This window comes from Pristiophorus japonicus, chromosome 26, assembly GCF_044704955.1.
Source record: "Pristiophorus japonicus isolate sPriJap1 chromosome 26, sPriJap1.hap1, whole genome shotgun sequence".
Classification (NCBI taxonomy): domain Eukaryota; kingdom Metazoa; phylum Chordata; class Chondrichthyes; family Pristiophoridae; genus Pristiophorus; species Pristiophorus japonicus.
In genome coordinates, this window is record NC_092002.1 from 4847758 (window position 1) to 4867639 (window position 19882).

The 19882-nt window shown below is 50.6% G+C and overlaps 1 protein-coding gene across 1 annotated transcript; it reads right to left on the reverse strand.

The window, feature by feature from the left end:
- Positions 1-466: 466 nt before the first annotated feature.
- eif3k (eukaryotic translation initiation factor 3, subunit K) lies at positions 467-16573 on the reverse strand. Its single transcript, XM_070867568.1, has 8 exons — positions 16332-16573; positions 13203-13301; positions 11589-11709; positions 10578-10652; positions 8948-9014; positions 6378-6455; positions 1797-1922; positions 467-596 (listed from the first exon to the last, which is right to left on the reverse strand). Exons 1-8 carry the CDS (start codon positions 16388-16390, stop codon positions 565-567), a joined length of 657 nt encoding a protein of 218 aa, XP_070723669.1. The 5' UTR covers positions 16391-16573; the 3' UTR covers positions 467-564.
- Positions 16574-19882: the final 3309 nt, after the last annotated feature.

Sequence of the window (19882 nt, forward strand, 5' to 3'; positions counted from 1 at the left end):
GAGGAAGCGAGGGGAAATGAAAAGGGAAAATAAACCTCAGTAAATCATACAATGATTGCGTTTCAGTAACAACTTGCATTTATATAGCGCCTGTGCCTTTAATGTAGTAAGATGCCCCAGGAGCAATCAAACAATATCTGACACAGAGTCACATAAGGATATTAAGACACGCGATGAAAAGCTTGGTCAAAGAGGTAGATTTTAAGGAGCGTCTTAAAGGAGGACGGAGGGGTTTAGGGAGGGAATTCCAGAGCTTGGGGCCCAGGCAGCTGAAGGCACGGCCACTAATGGTGGAGCGATGGGAATCGGCGCTGCGCAAGAGGCCAGAATTGGCGATGTGCTTGAAACAATACTTTAGGTTATGAAAAAGCAAGGCTGCCGTTTCAGAGGAGCAGAAGGAAGGTGTCTGCTCCTGTGCATGAAACGGCTTCTTGACTCGTCAATTAAATCTGATGCTGCAACGCAAGCAATTTCAGTCATTTTATTGTCAATAAAGAATTACAGGAAGAGCGTTTTGGTCAGACAACATAAAAAAAAGGCCTGGGAGTTCGCCATAGCGGGAGCTCACTGCGAAGACGCCATGATGCTAGCCACACCTGGAAACGAAAGACAAACACTCGTCAGCACCACAATCTCTTTCAATATGCAAACATTGTATCGCCCGTCTTTACTTAGGGCGAGACTCAAAGTAATTTACAATTTAACTGTGTATTTCTAAAAATAAAACTGCAGAGTGTGACACCCAGGACTGAGCGAAATATTCTGTATAAGTCGGTTTGATCAGCAGAATAATAATTAGTAGATCTTAGCCAGACCAGTAGTGGGGGCACTACAACTACCTTGCATTTATATAGCGCCTTTAACGGCCAGAATAGAGGAGCACAGACATCTTGGAGGGTAGTAGGGCTGGAGGAGGTCACAGAGATAGGGAGGGGCGAGGACATGGAGATTTTGAAAACAAGGATGAGAATTTTGAAATCGAGGTGTTGCTGGACCGGGAGCCAATGTAGGTCAGCGTGCACGGGGGGTGATGGGTGAGCGGGACTCGGTGCGAGTTAGGACACGGGGTCAGTGAGCACAGGGGGGTGATGGGTGAGCGGGACTTGGTGCGAGTTAGGACACGGGGCAGCGAGCACAGGGGGTGATGGGTGAGTGGGACTGGGTGCGAGTTAGGACACGGGGCAGTGAGCACCGGGGGTGATGGGTGAGCGGGACTCGGTGCGAGTTAGGACACGGGGCAGCGAGCACAGAGGGTGATGGGTGAGCAGGACTCGGTGCGAGTTAGGACACGGGGCAGCGAGCACAGAGGGTGATGGGTGAGCGGGACTCGGTGCGAGTTAGGACACGGGGCAGCAGAGTTTTGGATCACCTCAAGTTTACGTAGGGTAGAATGTGGGAGGCAGGCCAGGAGTGCGTGGAATAGTCGAGTCTAGAGTGCGTGGATGAGGGTTTCAGCGACAAATGAGCTGAGGCAGGGGTGGGGTCGGGCGATGTTACGGAGGTGGAAATAGGCAGTCGTAGTGATGGTCCGGATATGGGGTCGCAAGTTCATCTCGGGGTCAAACATGACACCAGGTGAGGTCGGGATCAGGCAGAGCCGTGATGCCCCCCACGACCCAATAGGCTGCTGGTGTTCACTGTCCAGGCTCACATCAGAACAGTGGGCAAGCGGGTAATGGGCCATTAAGAGCCCGAACCCTAGTGAGTCACCATCAGATCTTTTATTAGTGCAAGAAACAGTGTCACCGTCTAACTGCCGTCCCTAGTGAGAAGCTGCTCCAAAATATGAAACTCACTGTCAAAATCTATCTTTTCCACAATGTTTTTGGGCTTGATGCTTTCTTCCTGGTTGCAGATGAAGATTTTGTCTGGTTCTGACTCAGTCCAGCCGTACTTGCTCATCCAAACCTGCAACTGCATATCTGAAAAATAAACGTGTCACCACATTATTGAGAGTTGAGAGACACTGCAGACCATTCACTTAAAAAAAAGCACTTCCCCAGGAAAACTGAGCCCACCCATCCACTCTCAGGGATTGTGTGGAATAACGGAGCACCACGGTTGTGTTGTGGGTTCACAACCCGGAGCTACCTCTGGCTCCCAACCATGACCCCCCCCCCCCCCATGGGGAGGAGCTGAATGAAGGTCAGCTACACCTCTGGGCATTCCCCAGCATGTCTGCTGACCAGTTTCAGAACAAGCAGCTCACCCTCTGAAAGATGGCACCTCCGTCGGTGTGGCACTCCCTCAGTACTGTCCCTCTGACAGTGCGGTGCTCCCTCAGTACTGTCCCTCCGACAGTGCGGTGCTCCCTCAGTACTGTCCCTCCGACAGTGCGGCGCTCCCTCAGTACTGTCCCTCCGACAGTGCGGTGCTCCCTCAGTACTGCCCCTTCGACAGTGCGGCGCTCCCTCAGTACTGCCCCTCCGACAGTGCGGTGCTCCCTCAGTACTGCCCCTCCGACAGTGCGGCGCTCCCACAGTACTGCCCCTCCGACAGTGCGGCGCTCCCTCAGTACTGCCCCTCCGACAGTGCGGCACTCTCTCAGCACTGCCCCTCCGACAGTGCGGCGCTCCCACAGTACTGCCCCTCCGACAGTGCGGCACTCCCACAGTACTGCCCCTCCGACAGTGCGGCGCTCCCTCAGTACTGCCCCTCCGACAGTGCGGCGCTCCCTCAATACTGCCCCTCCGACAGTGCGGCGCTCCCACAGTACTGCCCCTCCGACAGTGCGGCACTCCCTCAGCACTGCCCCTCCGACAGTGCGGCACTCCCACAGTACTGCCCCTCCGACAGTGCGGCACTCCCTCAGTACTGCCCCTCAAGCACTCCCTCAGCACTGCACGGATTGTCAGCCTGGATTTTTGTGCTCAAGTCTCTGGAGTGGGACTTGAAGCCTTAATCTGCTGACTTAAGAGGTGAGAGTGAGTCACGGCTGACACGAGACATTGGCTAAATCCACCACCGTTAATCTCACATCTGTCCTCAGTTAGTTGATCTCTGATTGGGCAAGAATTTAAATGCCGACCACAATAGCCTTGGACTGGGGACAAAATATACACAAGGTTCAATAAGCATTTCCATTCCTGATTGCTATGCAGAGCGAGGAGACGATCGTGTTCAGCCCTATTGAGATCCCAACCCCACCACAAAACGGAATAGTGTTAAAAAATTCATTGGGGGAATGTTGCTGTGCTGGAAAGGCCAGGATTTATTTCCCATCCCTCGCTGCCCCGGGAAAGTTTGATGCTACCGAGCGGCTTCTGAGGGCAGTTAAGAATTAATCGTTGCTGTGGGTCTGGAATCACATATCAGATAAGGGCGGCAGATTTCCTTCACTGAAGGGCATTTATGAACCAGTTGGGCTTTTTACGACAATCCGACAGCTTCATGGTCACTTCTACTGAGACCAGCTTTTACAAAAAGTGAATGTAAATTCTTAAACTGCCCTAGTGAGATTGGAACTCGCATTCTCTGGATTACGGGTCCACTACACTGCCGTACTCTGGTATACTCTCCTCTGATATTCAGTGGACTCACAGGAAGGAGGAGAAAACACACCCTATTCATTACAAACAGACTGGTACAGATTGAACCTCCCTTATCCCGAACCCTGGGGACCTGGCCTGTTCTGGATAAGGGATTTTTCCGGACGAGGGGTGGTCACGTTAAATTGGACGGTACAGTTACTGAGCAAGGGGATATTGGGGCTGGCTGGCTTGAGGCTGGAAGTGCGACAGAGAGATAGTGGGGGGGGGGGGCGGTGGATCGCGGGGTCAGGCCAGCGATTGCGGGAGCCGGCAGCGAGGAAGGACTTCCATTTGTTCATGTCGGAGTTCTGCGCATGCGCCACCTGGTGGCCGGGAATGGTTCTGGATAAGGGAGTACCATTAAACTGGCTCAGTCTCACTTTAAGTACAAGCAGTTTGTTAGCCTGCATTTGAAGTTATATTTTTGCAGGGAGTCAGTGTTTCATGAGGCACAGTGGTTTGGCAAAAGTGCCGTCAACACACTATGTTGAATGTGGAGCTGTGAGGGGTGCATCATGTGATGAAGGATATGGACAGGAAAGATATCACCTTTAACTACCACAGTTGACGGTTTATTTATACACGAAAGCCCAGATCATTCACATGGACTGTTCTACATGTTGCAATAGGATATCCTCAATGGCTCAACAGAAACTACAGTACCAAGGCTGTTTACAGGGGAACACAAGGGCAAATTTTAATTGAGGCCAGGTTTCAAACTTTGGAGAATTTAACTGTCTGCTATTGCAGCTGGCAACACACCCCTTGCCAGGGGCGCGCCTGGGGGGGGGGCACAGTGCCAGGGGCGCGCCGGGGGGGGGCACAGTGCCGGGGGCACAGCGCAGGGGCGCGCCGGGGGGGGCACAGAGTCAGGGGCGCGCCGGGGGGGGGGGGGGCACAGTGCCAGGGGCGCGCCGGGGGGGGGGCACAGAGTCAGGGGCGCGCCGGGGGGGGGGGGCACAGTGCCGGGGGCACAGCGCAGGGGCGCGCCAGGGGGGGCACAGAGTCAGGGGCGTGCCGGGGGGGGAGGGGGGGGGCACAGTGCCGGGGGCACAGCGCAGGGGCGCGCCAGGGGGGGGGGCACAGTGCCAGGGGCGCGCCGGGGGGGGGGCACAGTGCCGGGGGCACATCGCAGGGGGCACAGCGCAGGGGCGCGCCAGGGGGCGCACAGTGCCAAGGGTGCGCCTGGGGGGGGCACAGAGTCAGGGGCGCGCCTGGGGGGGGGGGGGGGGGGAGCACAGCGTCAGGGTCACACCCCCCAAGCAGCCACTCCACACGTGAGTGCGAGTGGGCCATTCAATCAAAAAGCTACGACATGCGTTTTTATCGCACGTGAATCATCTCACGGCGCTTTACAGAAAAACACGAGGAACGGTTGCTAAAACAGGAGAGCGTGCGAGTTAGGAAAGGTGACTGAAGGCTCGGTTGAAAAGATGGGTTTTGAGAAGGTTTTTAAAAGGTCACGGAAGCAGTGGTTTCAGGAGGGGGAGATAAGGTGGTCCAGCCCTCTCCGGCCATCCTGAGATCCACTAATCCAGGAAAGATGGAATCAAAGCGGGGACATTCTCATTTGTATGCCTTAGTCACTGGAGTTTAGAAGGATGAGAGGGGATCTCATAGAAACTTACAAGATTCTGACAGGACTGGACAGGTTAGATGCGGGACGAATGTTCCCGATGATGGGGACACAGTCTTAGGATAAGGGATAGGACCGAGATGAGGAGAAACTTCTTCACTCAGAGTTGTTAACCTGTGGAATTCCCTACCATAGAGAGTTGTTGATGCCAGTTCATTGGATATATTCAAGAGGGTGTTAGATAAGGCCCTTACGGCTAAAGGGATCAAGGGGTATGGAGAGAAAGCAGGAAGGGGTACTGAAGGAATGATCAGTCATGATCTCATTGAATGGTGGTGCAGGCTCGAAGAGCCGAATGGCCTACTCCTGCACCTATTTTCTATGTTTCTAATCACATGCTGCCTTTAGCAACTAATCCAAGGGGAGCTCCACAATTCCGTATCAATGAAAACTGGGCGAAATTGAAAAGAATATAAGATCTGACGAGATCAGATCAGCCACTTAATAAGATCATGGCTGATCTGATCTTATCTTGGGCTCAGCTCCACTTCCCTGCCCACTCCCCATAACCCTGAATATAAACGAAGATTGGCTTAATCACGGGGAAGTGCTTCAGCAACGTTTTTAGAAACCGGTAGATCACGAGAGGAACAGAAGGTAAGTGAGATGTCCCACAGTTTTCAGTTCCTTGGAAATAAATGAACAGAGGACATGAGTCTGATTCCAACAGCCAGGGGAGCGGTGAGGAGGAAGGTCTTTTCCGATTGCCTGAACAATATGTCACATTTATACTTAAAAAATCTAATTTAGTTCCAAAAAGGTTTAAAAAGAAAGAAAAACTTGCATTTATATAGCACCTTTCACAACCACGGGACATCTCAAAGCGCTTTTTACAGCCAATGAAGTACTTTTGAAGCGTAGTCACTGTTGTAATGTGGTAAACGTGGCAGCCAATTTGTGCACAGCAAGCTCCCACACACAGCAATGTGATAATGACCAGATCATCTGTTTTTAGTGATGTTGATTGAGGGATAAATATTGGCCCCAGGACATCGGGGAGAACTCCCCTGCTCTTCTTCGAAATAGTGCTGTGGGATCTTTTACATCCACCTGAGAGAGCAGACGGGGCCTCGGTTTAACGTCTCTTCTGAAAGACGTGACTTATCTGCTGGGAGCTTTATAATTGCCCCTCAGTGCAAATCAGCCTCGTGCAACAGTCCAGGGTCGTCACCCCCTTTCCCCACCAACAGCCAGTCGACATTAACCCTTACCTGTCAGGTCTCCTAACATTTCAGCCAGCAGCCATTTCTCAATCGTCTGATAAGTGATTCCAACGACATGACAGATAACTGTGGGGAGAATTGTAACAAGTTAGGACCCATCTCAGATATCCCAGAGACAACTTGTTCCACCTCAGACTGCTGGCCGCGCCTATAAGGGAAGCACAGAGTGACAAAGGACATGCTGGCAATTCAGCCAAACAGGAGTGTTTGTTTGCTTCATGTATCTATTTTATGCAAAACCCATCGTACGCTGCGTGACAACAAACAGCATCCACCCAAAAAGACTTGCATTTCTATAGCGCCTTTCACGACCACTTGACATCTCAAAGCGCTTTACAGCCAACGAAGGACTTTTTAAAATAAAAAGTGTGGTCACTGTTGTAATGTAGGAAAGGCAGCAGCCAATTTGCGCACAGCAAGCTCCCACAAACACCAATGTCACAACGACCAGATAATCTGTTTTGTTGTGTTGATAGAGGGATAAATATTAGCCCAGCCAGGACACCGGGGATAACTCCCCTGCTCTTCTTCGAAATAATGCCGTGGGATTTTTTTTACATCCATCCGAGGGGACAGACGGGGCCTCGGTTTAACGCCTCATCTGAAAGATGGCACCTCCGACAGTGCGGCGCTCCCTCAGTACTGCACTGGGAGTGTCAGCCTAGATTTTTGCGCTCATGTCCCTGGAGTGGGACTTGAACCCACAACCTTCTGACTCCGAGGCGAGAGTGCTGCCCACTGAGCCACAGCTGACAGTGTGATGTGACCAAAGACGCAACCTTCTTTTTAGGACTCCCGCAAGTGATGCAAACACAGCCCAGATATCTGCTCCTCAGGTGGGAAGTTCGCACTGGGCTATTGGTGTTCCCGAGAAAGGGTAATTACAACTCCGCCCCCCCCATCCTTCTCGGGTTGATTCTGGCAAGGCCTCAGTTATCGCCCATCTCTAGTTACCGCGAAGGTGGTGGTGGAACGACTATTTGAACCACTGGGTGATGGTTTGATCTGGGTAGCTTGCTGGGCCACTTCAGACTGTACTGAGTCAACCACGTAGAGTGGGACTGGAGTTCCTGGCTACAGGAGTGGTGCCAGAGCATTGGAGAACTGCTAACGTTGTACCATTGTTCAAAAAGGGAGGAAGGGATAAACCGAGTAATTACAGGCCAGTTTAACCTCGGTGGTGGGAAAATTATTGGAATCAATTCTGAGGGACAGTATAAGCCTTCATTTGGAAAGACACAGATTAATCAAAGTCAGTCAGCATGGATTTATTAAGGGAAGGTTGTGTCTGACTAACTTGATTTAAGTTGTTTGAGGAGATAACAAGATGGGTCAATGAGGGCAGTGTGTTTGATGTAGTCTACATGGATTGTAGCAAGGCTGTTGACAAGGTCCCACATGACAGGCTGATCAAAATAATAAAAGCCCCTGGGATCCAAGGGAGAGGGGCAAATTGGATCCAAAATTGGCTCAGTGGCAGGTCCAAAGGGTAATGGTTGATGGGTGTTTTTGTGACTGGAAGGCTGTTTCCAGTACAGTTCCGCAGGGTCTGTCCCTTGTCTTTTGTAGTATATATTAATAATTTAGACTTAAATGTAGGGGGCCTGATAAAGAAGTTTGCAGACGATATAAAGATTAGCCGTGTGTTTGACAGTGAGGAGGAAAGCTCAAGTCTGCAGGAAGATATCGACGAACTGGTCAGGTGGGCAGAACAGTGGCAAATGGAATTCACTTCGGAGAAGTGTGAGGTAATGCATTTGGGGAGGGGCAACAAGGCAAAGGAACACACAATAAATGGAAGAACACTGAGGTGTGGAGGAACAGAGAGACCTTGGAGTGTATGTCCACAGATCCTTAAAGGTAGCAGGACAGGTCGATAAGCTGGTTAAAAAGGCTACGGAATGTTTGCCTTTATTAGCCGAGGCATAGAATACAAGAGCAGGGGGGGGGTTATGCTAGGACTGTATACAACATTAGTTAGGCCACAGCTAGAGTATTGCGTGCAGTTCTGGTCACCGCATTACAGGAAAGATGTGATTGCACTGCAGAGGGTGCAGAGGAGATTTACGAAAATGTTGCCAGGACTGGAAAATTCTAGCTATGAGGAAAGATTGGATAGGCTGTGATTGATTTCTTTGGAACAGAGGAGGCTGAGGGAAGATTTAATTGAGGTGTATAAAATTATGAGAGGCCTAGACAGGGTATATAGGAAGGACCGATTTCCCTCAGGGTGCAATAAATTTTAAGTAATTAGTAGAAGATTTAGAGGGAATTTGAGGAGAATTGTTTCACCCAGAGGGTGTGGAGGGGGGGGTCTGGAACTCACTGCCTGAAAGGGTGGTAGATGCAGAAACCCTCGCCACATTTAAAAAGTACATGGATGTGCACCTGAAGTGCCGTAACCTACAGGGCTACGGACCGAGAGCTGGAAAGTGGGATTAGGCTGGGTGGTTCTTGGTCGGCCGGCGCCGATACGATGGGCCGAATGGCCTCCTTCGGTTCCCTTCTCCATTTACAGGAAAATCTAAGCAGCTTTTGGATCACGACCCTGTACTTACATTTTCGCACCGAATCTTCAAAGCTTGTGATCCCATCAATCAGCTCAGAGTTTTCCTCCAGATTGCGCTGGACAGAGAAGTACATTGAAATCAAAATACCGCACAACCAAGAGTATAACTCGCGTCCCACGGCAGAGTGTAGCAGGCTATCACACCACCCCCTTATACTGACCAAGTTAATCTCCCGAAACCCACTGTTCCAATCAGTCAGGCTGTGTGCGCTTCACTGGGGGAGGAAGGCTTTGATACAAATATATTAACAAAAGAACGTAAGAAATAGGAGCAGGAGTCGGCCATTCGGCCCCTCAAGCCTGCTCCGCCACTTAATAAGATCATGGCTGATCTGATCATGGACTCAACTCCACTTCCCCGCCCACTCCCTATAACCCTCGACTCCCTTATCGTTCAAAAATCTGTATATCTCCACCTTAAATATATTTAATGACCCAGCCTCCACAGCTCTCTGGGGCAGAGAATTCCAGATTCACGACCCTGAGAGAAGAAATTTCTCCTCATCTCCCTTATAAATGGGTGACTCCTTATTCTGAGACTGTGCCCCCTAGTTCTAGATCATCGTCATAGGCAGTCCCTCGGAATCGAGGAAGACTTGCTTCCACTCTAAAAATGTGTCCTTAGGTGGCTGAACAGTCCAATACGAGAGCCACAGTCCCTGTCACAGGTGGGACAGATAGTCGTTGAGGATAAGGGAGGGTGGGACAGGTTTGCTACATGCTCTTTCCTTGATTTCTGCATGTTCTCAGCGATGAGACTCGAGGTGCTCAGCACCCTCCCGGATGCACTTCCTCCACTTAGGGCGGTCTTTGGCCAGGGACTCTCAGGTGTCAGTGGGGATGTTGCACTTTATCAGGGAGGCTTTGAGGGTATCCATGTAACGTATCTGCTGTCCACCTTTGGTTCGTTTGCTGTGAAGGAGTTCCAAGTAGAGCGCTTGCTTTGAGAGTCTCGTGTCAGGTATGCGAACAATGTGACCTGCCCAGCGGAGCTGATCAAGTGTAGTCAGTGCTTCGATGCTGGGGATGTTGGCCTGGTCGAGGACGCTAACGTTGGTGCGTCTGTCCTCCCAGGGGATTTGTAGGATCTTGTGGAGACATTGTTGGTGGTATTTCTCAAACGACTTGAGGTCATTTTAACCAATAAGGGAATTAAGGGTTATAGGGAGCGGGCGGGTAAGTGGAGCTGAGTCCACGGCCAGATCAGCCATGATCTTGTTGAATGGCGGAGCAGGCTCGAGGGGCTAGATGGTCTCCTCCTGTTCCTAATTCTTATGGTCTTATGTGTCTACTGTACATGGTCCATGTCACTGAGCCATACAGGAGGGTGGGTATTACTACAACCCAAGGAGAACCGGCATGCAGGGGAACCGGCAGTCACAAAAGCCCTGCCGTACCACGGTGCAGCGCGGTGAAGCCCGTTAATGCTGCAGCACTGTGCCCCCCCCACAACCCCCCCATGCACGAGGCCAAACTAAGCAGAATGCAACGTGTAAATCGCGCATTAACTCGCCACAGGTCCGCGGGATTCTTGTGCCTTGTGCACTCAGCAGTAAGGTGCATTTACGCGTACGCCTCTAACACGACAACAACAACACGGCCCAAGGCGCTCCACTCACCCAGAAATCCTGGAAGTGGCAGGTTTCCAGCAGGTCGCCGAGATTCAGGATCTGTTGGATCGGCCGCTCCTCCTGCTGCGTTGGCTCGGTTAAGGAAGGTTTGGTTCAATACTTGTATCAGCGCCCTGTGCCATGCTTAAGGGGTACTATTCATAGAAATTTACAGCACTGAAGGAGGCCATTCGGACCATCGTTTCCACGCCGGCCGACAAAGAGCTACCCAGCCTAATCCCACTTTCCAGCTCTCGGTCCGTAGCCCTGTAGGTTACCGCACTTCAGGTGCACATCCAAGTACCTTTTAAATGTGGTGATTGTTTCTGCCTAATTTGGGGGGGTGGGGGGTGGGGGGAAATTGGGAAATTCCTCTCCGACCCATCTAGATGATCAAAACGAGTCCAGATCACTCTGGCCCTGAATTCCCTGCAGTACCTCCCCCTCTGTAAGGGGCGATCTCCGGCAGTGCGGCGCTCCCTCAGTACTGTTCCTCCGACAGTGCGGCTCTCCCTCAGTACTGCCCCTCCGACAGTGCAGCGCTCTCTCAGTACTGTTCCTCCGACAGTGCGGCGCTCCCTCAGCACCGCCCCTCCGACAGTGTGGCACTCCCTCAGCACTGCCCCTCCAACAGTGCGGCACTCCCTCAGCACTGCCCCTCCAACAGTGCGGCACTCCCTCAGCACTGCACTGGGAGTGTCAGCCTAGATTTTTGTGCTCAAGTCCCTGGACTGGGACTTGAACCCACAACCTTCTGACTCAGAGGCGAGTGTGCTGCCCACTGAGCCACAGCTGACACTCGAATCAGGAAGCCCAAGGGAGGTAAACAGTTCCACATTTTTGAGATTGGCTGGGAAATAATACATGAAAGATCAGGTCATTACCCCAGTCGCAGTTTTTTCCCCCTCAGTTGTGAGATGAAAACCTGAGTGCACGGACACGTTAGTTGTATCCCTTTCTCAATGAAAAGCAGAATCGGTCAGCCCAGAGGTGAGGCGGCAGCCTCTTTGGAAAGGATACATGCGTCTGGTCGATCATACATTTGCAGAGCGTGAAGTCTGTATGTGGCAGGTTCGTTAGTGCCTTCAGCAAGATCTGCGCGGTTACAGTGGTCTGAAAGAAGGCGGGATTGAACTGATACCTGCAAGGAAGAAGCGAATGGATCACTGCAACAGCCACTTCAGCACGGTTTTAAATTTGGAGCAAACTCCCTTTCTCCTCTTTCAGTCCGTCTCCCTACATCACGCACATCATTGGTCGCGAGGAAGGGCAGTCAGATTGCTCCCGGCTCTCGGTCAATGCTACAACCTACGCAAATGTAACGCCCCTATTAAAAAAGGAGGCAGACAGAAAGCAGGAAGCCATAGACCACTTAGCCTAGCATCTGTGGTTGGGAAAATGCTGGAGTCCATTATTAAGGAAGCAGTAGCGGGACATTTGGAAAAGCATATTACAGTCAGGCATGGTTTTATGAAAAGGAAATCATGTTTGACAAATTTGCTGGAATTCTTTGAGGATGTAACGAACAGGGTGGATAAAGGGGAACCAGTGGATGTGGTGTATTTGGATTTCCAAGAGGCATTCGATAAGGTGCCACATAAAAGGTCACTGCACAAGATAAGATCTTAAGGGGTCAGGGGTAATATATTAGCATGGATGGGGGATTGGCTAACTAACAGAAAACAGAGAGTCGGGATAAATAGGTCATTTTCCAGTTAGCAAATGGTAACTAGTGGGGTGCCACAGGGATCGGTGCTGGGGCATCAACTATTTACAATCTATATTAATGACTTGGATGAAGGGACTTAGTGTAATGTAGCCAAGTTTGCTGATGATACAAAGATGGGTGGGAAAGCAAGTTGTGAGGAGGACACAATGAATCTGCAAAGGGTTATAGACAGGCTAAGTGAGTGGGCAAACATTTGGCAGATGGAGTTTAATGTGGAGAAAGTGAGGTTATCCACTTTGGCAGGAAAAATAAAAAAGCAAATTATTATTTAAATAGAGAAGTTACAAAATGCTGCAGTACAGAGGGACCTGGGGGTCCTTGTGCATGAAACACAAAACGTTAGTATGCAGGTACAACAAGTAATCAGGAAAGCAAATGCAATGTTGGCCTTTATTGCAAGGTGGGGTGGAGTACAAAAGCAGTATAAAAGTCCTGCTACAACTGTTCAGGGTATTGGTGAGACCCACACCTAGAGAACTGCGTACAGTTTTGGTCTCCTAAGATGAATAATTCCCCCGGCTACCCGTGGTGGGATTTGAACTTGTGACCCCGGATCATTAGTCCAGGTCCCTGGATTACTAGACCAGTGACATAACCACTATGCTACCGACTCCACAGAAAAATACCTTGCTCGTACATGAATAATGGTGAGGTACCAGAGAGTGTCGAACACCTGTGAAACTGTACTCCAACAATGGATAAATACCTTCAGGAAAGGAGAGGAGAAAACTGGAATGGGAACACAATATTCAAACTTCTCAAAGTTAAATAACATCCAATTGAAGAGGTGTAGGAAATTTAAAAAAAACAGAAAATGGTGGAAGCACTCAGGTCAGACAGCCTCTGTGGAGAAACACAGTTCATGTTTTAGGTCAACAACCTTGCGTCAGAAGAGGTATACTTACAGTTTAAGAACAGCCAGATTGGCTTCCAGATCGTACGCATTCTCCCTGGCCTGAGTCTCCACGTACCGTTCCAATGTTGAGAGATTCTCAGGGTTATACCTGTGGGAGAAGGGGACACAGAATTGGAGCCAACTTTGTCTCCCAGTAACCCAGAGGTCTGAGGCTTAATAATCCAGCGAATGCAATTAAATCCCACTGCTGCAGTCTGAGAATTTGAATTCAGTTTAAATCATCTAAAATGTAAAAATCGGGTGGCAGTATAAGTGCCCACGAAGCTGTTGGATTGTCATAAAAACCATAAACGGTCTTACCCATGGCTGACTCTTAACTACCCTCAGCTGTATCAGAAGAGCCACCTCAGGATGGGAAATAAATACTGGCCTTCCAGCGACACCCAAAATCAGCAATGAGACAACACCAGATAACCTGGTTTTTGAGATGTATATTGAGGAGCACTCCACTATTTTTTTTTCCAATAGCACCACAAGATCTTTTACATCCACCTGAACGGGCAGACAGTGCCGCAGTTTGACATCTCACTGTAAGCACTCCCTCAGTACTGATGTGTCAGCCTACAAGGTCCAAGTTTCCCCAGGAGTTGCTCCGTTTATTTGGGAGCAACCAGATTTTTTTTGGAGTAACTTAAAAATCGCAATTCTCCCCATTTAAATTGCTCCAGTGTAAGTGAGTTAGTTAGGTTTTTTTAGTTCAGTTTTTTTTCCAAAAGGGGGCGTAACCAGCCACTTACACTTTTGGCCATTTAAGCAAGTTTAGCCAGCTAAAACTTACCCCAAACTAAGTTAGGCCAGAGTAAGTGGCCACTTTTGGACGTTCTGAAAAACCCTGTGGTGAATTAAGAGATCAGCGCAGATAGCCTCCACATGACAGTGTTATGATAGGAATGCTAGTTTTTTTTAAATCCCAAGCAGCGAGACTGGACAGGGTGTAGGTGCTATCAGCCTGATTAAACTGAGTATATTTTTAGTAAAGATAGCTAGATATTATTCCAACCCCCCTCTCTCCCCATCAAAACTCTTCCCCCCCACCAACCTGTCTCTTGTAGCCCTCGTGCGGCAGGCCACTCAGCCCGGGATAGGGACATAAGAACATAAGAATTAGGAACAGGAGTAGGCCATCTAGACCCTCAAGCCTGCTCCGCCATTCAAAAAGATCATGACTGATCTGGCCGTGGACTCAGTTCTACTTACCCGCCCGCTCCCCGTAACCCTTAATTCCCTTATTGGTTAAAAATCTATCTATCTGTGACTTGAATACATTCAATGAGCTAGCCTCAACTGCTTCCTTGGGCAGAGAATTTCACAGATTCACAACCCTCTGGGAGAAGAAATTCCTTCTCAACTCGGTTTTAAATTGGCTCCCCTGTATTTTGAGGCTGATAGCGCGCGTCGGCCCCTCCTACACAGCCTGCAACACACGCTCTCAGATTCTGGGGGCTAGGAGCTACTGCACATGCGTTCACACTCTAGCACGCATTGTGCAGAGATCCTGGCACTGTTTTCAGCGCTGGGACCCGGCTCCGCACCCGAATCCAGTTGCCACGCTATGCCACCAGAGGAGAGGCTGGGGAGTGGCCAAACTCAGCCCGAAGATTTCTGGCGCCCTTGGAGTGCCACAACAGCACCAGAAATCTGTACTGGCCAAATTTCGGCCCATAGTGTGGACTTTAACCCACGACACACCAGTTACCCATAATCCAATCACAGATATAAATCGATACTCCAGTCACTGATATTAGAGTATCAATTAGCATCGGTGACTGATCAATGTTCCAGTCACTGATACTCTAGTGTCTGTGTGGCTCAGTCAGCAGCACTGTCGGAGGGGCAGTGCTGAGGGAGCGCCGCACTGTCGGAGGGGCAGTACTGAGAGAGCGCCTCACTGTCGGAGGGGCAGTACTGAGGGAGCGCCGCACTGTCGGAGGTGCAGTACTGAGGGAGTGCCGCACTGTCGGAGGGGCAGTACTGAGGGAGCGCCGAACTGTCGGCGGGGCAGTACTGAGGGAGCACCGCACTGTCGGAGGGGCAGTGCTGAGGGAGTGCCGCACTGTCGGAGGGGCGGTACTGAGGGAGCGCCGCACTGTCGGAGGGGCAGTACTGAGGGAGCACCGCACTGTCGGAGGGGCAGTACTGAGGGAGCGCCGCACTGTCGGAGGGGCAGTACTGAGGGAGCGCCGCACTGTTGGAGGGGCGGTACTGAGGGAGCGCCGCACTGTCGGAGGGGCGGTACTGAGGGAGCGCCGCACTGTCGGAGGGGCGGTAGTGAGGGAGCGCCGCACTGTCGGAGGGGCAGTGCTGAGGGAGTGCCGCACTGTCGGAGGGGCAGTACTGAGGGAGCGCCGCACTGTCGGAGGGGCAGTACTGAGGGAGCGCCGCACTGTCGGAGGGGCAGTACTGAGGGAGCACCGCACTTTCGGAGGGGCAGTACTGAGGGAGCACCGCACTGTCGGAGGGGCAGTGCTGAGGGAGCGCCGCACTGTCGGAGGGGCAGTACTGAGGGAGCACCGCACTGTCGGAGGGGCAGTACTGAGGGAGTGCCGCACTGTCGGAGGGGCAGTGCTGAGGGAGCGCCGCACTGTCGGAGGGGCAGTACTGAGGGAGCGCCGCACTGTCGGAGGGGCAGTACTGAGGGAGCACCGCACTTTCGGAGGGGCAGTACTGAGGGAGCACCGCACTGTCGGAGGGGCAGTGCTGAGGGAGCGCCGCACTGTCGGAGGGGCAGTACTGAGGGAGTGCTGCACTGTCGGAGGGGCAGTACTGAGGGAGCGCCGCACTGTCGGAGATGCCGTCTTTCGGATGAGACGTTAAACCGAGGCCCCGTCTGCTCCCTCTCAGGTGGACGTAAAAGATCCCAGGCCCACAATTTCGAAGAAGAGCAGGGGAGGTGTCCTGGGGCCAATATTTATCCCTCGACCAACATCACAAAAACAGATTATCTGGGACATTATCACATTGCTGTGTGTGGGAGCTTGCTGTGCACAAACTGGCTGCTGCGTTTCCCACAGTACAACAGTGACTACACTCCAAAACTACTCCATTGGCTGTAAAGCGCCTTGGGAACGTGCTGAGGAGGGTGAAAGGCGCTATAGAAATGCAGGTCGCGGCCTCTCACCGGTCGATGCCTTTCAGCAGCTTCCCCACGTTGGCCCTCATCTGCTCGATGGCGCTCATGGCTGCCGCTGCCCCTGCCCCTGCCGCTGCCCCTGCCGCTGCCGCTGTGTCTGACTGTCTGCGCTCCGGGTGCCAGGCGAGTTGCCGAGTTTACGGGAGCCCCGGGCCTGCAGCAACCGGCGAAACCTCAACACACGCGGCTTCCGTCACACACGGCGGGGAGAGGTCAAAGGGGGAGAGCAGCGGCTGAGCATGCGCGGCTCAGGCAGGCCGGCCGGACGGCCGCCGGTACGGCGCACGCGCAACCCCGGTCACCGCGCCTGCGCGGCAGTCCCAATCTGGAACAAGTTGTGACGCATGCGCGTTTCTAATTGTTCCCCCTGCTTCTATTAGTTGCTGGGCATTTGTAGAATTTTACAATTCATCTTCCTCAAAGATGTCGACTTCTGTTAACTAGATTTCCTACATTACAACAGTGACTACACTCCAAAAGTACCTCATTGGCTGTAAAGCGCTTTGAGACGTCTAGTTGTCATGAAAGGCGCTATACAAATCCAAGTTCGTTGGCAGTTCATTTGATATATTCAAGAGGGAGTTAGATGTGGCCCTTACGGCTAAAGGGATCAAGGGGTATGGAGAGAAAGCAGAAAAGGGGTACTGAGGGAATGATCAGCCATGATCTTATTGAATGGTGGTGCAGGCTCAAAGGGCCGAATGGCCTACTCTGCACCTATTTTCTATGTTTCTAAGTCTTTCTTTCTTTAGCTTATTGTTGTACAGACTGTCAACCTTACTCCTGATAATCAGTTCCATTATTTTACCTGCAATGGAAGTGAGTCTGTAGTTAAGAACATAGGTACAGGAGGGGGTCATGCAGCCACTCGAGTCGATCCCCTCCCCCCCCTCCTCACCCCATTCAATGAGATCATGGCTGTTCTGTGACCTGACTCCATATAACACGCCTTTGCTTCATATCCATAGTTAGATGCTTGTGAGGTCAGGTCGCACTCCAGGGACTTGAGCACAGAATCTAGGCTGACACTTCAGTGCAGTGCTGAGGGAGTGCTGCACTGTTGGAGGTGCCGTCTTTCGGATGAGATATTAAACCCAGGCCCCGCCTATCCTCTCACGTGGATTTAAAAGATCCCATGCCACTATTTCAAAGAAGAGCAGGGAAACATAGAAACATAGAAAACATAGAAAATAGGTGCAGGAGTAGGCCATTCGGCCCTTCGAACCTGCACCACCATTCAATAAGATCATGGCTGATCCGAAGTTCTCCCCGGTGTCCTTGGGGCCAATATTTATCCCTCAATCAACATAACAAAAACAGACGATCTTGTCATTATCACATTGCTGGTTGTGGGAGCTTGCTGTGCACATATTGGCTGCCGTGTTTCCCACATTACAACAGTGACTGCACTCCAAAAGTACTTCATTGGCTGTAAAGCGTTTTGGGGTGCTTTTTAAGTCATGAAAGGCGCTACATGTAAGTCTTTATCCCTTAATAATTTTGGTTAACAAAAATCTATCAATCTCAGATTTAAAATTAACAATTGACCCAGCATCAACTGCCATTTGTGGAAGAGCACTCCAAATTCCTACCATCCTTTGCTTCCTAACTTTACTCCTGAAAGGCCTGACTCTAACATCTAGGTTATGTCCCCAGTCCTAAAAACCCCAACCAGTGAAATCGTTTCTCTCTATCTACTCTATCAGTTCCCCTTAATATCTTGAAAACTCAACCTGTAACCTTGTAGTTTCGAGGGAATACAACTCTAGATTGTGTAATCTCTCCTTGTAATTGTTGTGTATGCAGACTCTTTGTATAGTCACTGTGTGGTTGTTTACCTGATGTACCATGAATAAGGTTTCACCGTGTACATACTATGCTGGCACCACTAGAGGGTGCAACTGGTGGAGACCGGGAGTTTCCTGCCCTGGTGGCAGGGCCCAGTATAAAAGGCTGCCCACCATGCCTCAATGCCTCACTCTGGAGTTTGGAATAAAGGACCAAGGTCCCTACACATGAGTTCAACACATTGCCTCTTGGAGTCCTTCATAAGTTCATTATGGACATAATAGTAATTTAATCCTTTGAGTCCAAGTTTCATTCTGGTAAACCTATGCTGCACTCCATCCAAGACTAATATATCCTTCCTAAGTTCTGCCGAAGGGTCACCGACCCAAAATGTTCACTCTGCTTTCTCTCCACAGATGTTGCCTGACCCGCTGAGATTTCCAGCATTTTCTGTTTTTATATCCTCCCTAAGGTGTGGTGCCCAGAACTGCTCACAGTGCTCCAGGTGTGGGCTAACCAGGGCTTTGTACAGCTGCTGCATAACTTTTACCCCCTTGTATTCGAGTCCTCGAGATATAAAGGCCAGCATCTCATTAGGCTTTTTAATTAGTTTTGATACCTTTAGTCTTTGGACCTCACTGTTTCTCGCTTTTAAACCATTTAGAAAGTACTCTAAACTATCCTTTTTAGGTCCAAAGTGGATGACCTCACACTTGCCTATATTGAAATCCATTTGCCAGTTATGCCCATTCACTTAATCTATTATTATCTATTTGTAATGTTATGCTTCCAACTACACTGCTTACAATAAAAGCAGGAATGAGCCATACCGCCCCTCGAGCCTGCTCCGCCATTCAATAAGATCATGGTTGATCTTCAACCTCAGCTCCCCTTCCCCGCCCGATCCCCTTATCCCGTAGTTACCCGTGTCTCCTCTTTTTGAATTTGGGCACCACATTAGCCTGTGACCAATTGATTGGTACCTCGCCAGTTTCCAGTGATTTCCTCATAATGATTGGCAGTGCCTCACAAATTTCCTCCCTAGTCTCTCCCAGCACTGTGGGGAAAAAGATCATATATCGCTGGAGATATATTGAGCTCATTTTGCCTAACTAGAGCTTCCATTTCTATACAGTGAAGTGTTGGTTTTACTTGGGATATCCTTGTTTATAGAGGGCGTGTTGCTCATTTCTTCCTTTGTGAATACTTGGAGGAAGTAATTATTCAGAATATTTACTATTTTTTGCTCATCCTCAGTTCAAAGCTTATTTGACATTTTTTATGGGTTTCAGTTCTCTCTGACTGACCTGTTACTGTTGTGGTACTAACATTATTGATGTAAAAGCATAACAACAAGACATGCCTGCATATATAATATTCTTAGCAATTCGTTAGCTCTTTGAAAGAGCCGGCACAGGCACGATGGGCTGAAAAACCTCCGACTTGCGTGGCAGCCGTGGCTCAGTGAGTAGCATCTTGCCTCTGAGTCAGAAGGTTGTGGGTTGAAGTGCTTTTCTAGAGACTTGAGCACAAAAAAATCCAGGCTGACACTTCCAGTGCAGTACTGAGGGGGCGCTGCACTGTCGGAGGGGCAGTACTGAGGGAGCGCCGCACTGTCGGAGGGGCAGTACTGAGGGAGCGCCGCACTGTCGGAGGGGCAGTACTGAGGGAGCACCGCACTGTCGGAGGGGCAGTACTGAGGGAGCGCAGCACTGTCGGAGGGGCAGTACTGAGGGAGCGCCGCACTGTCG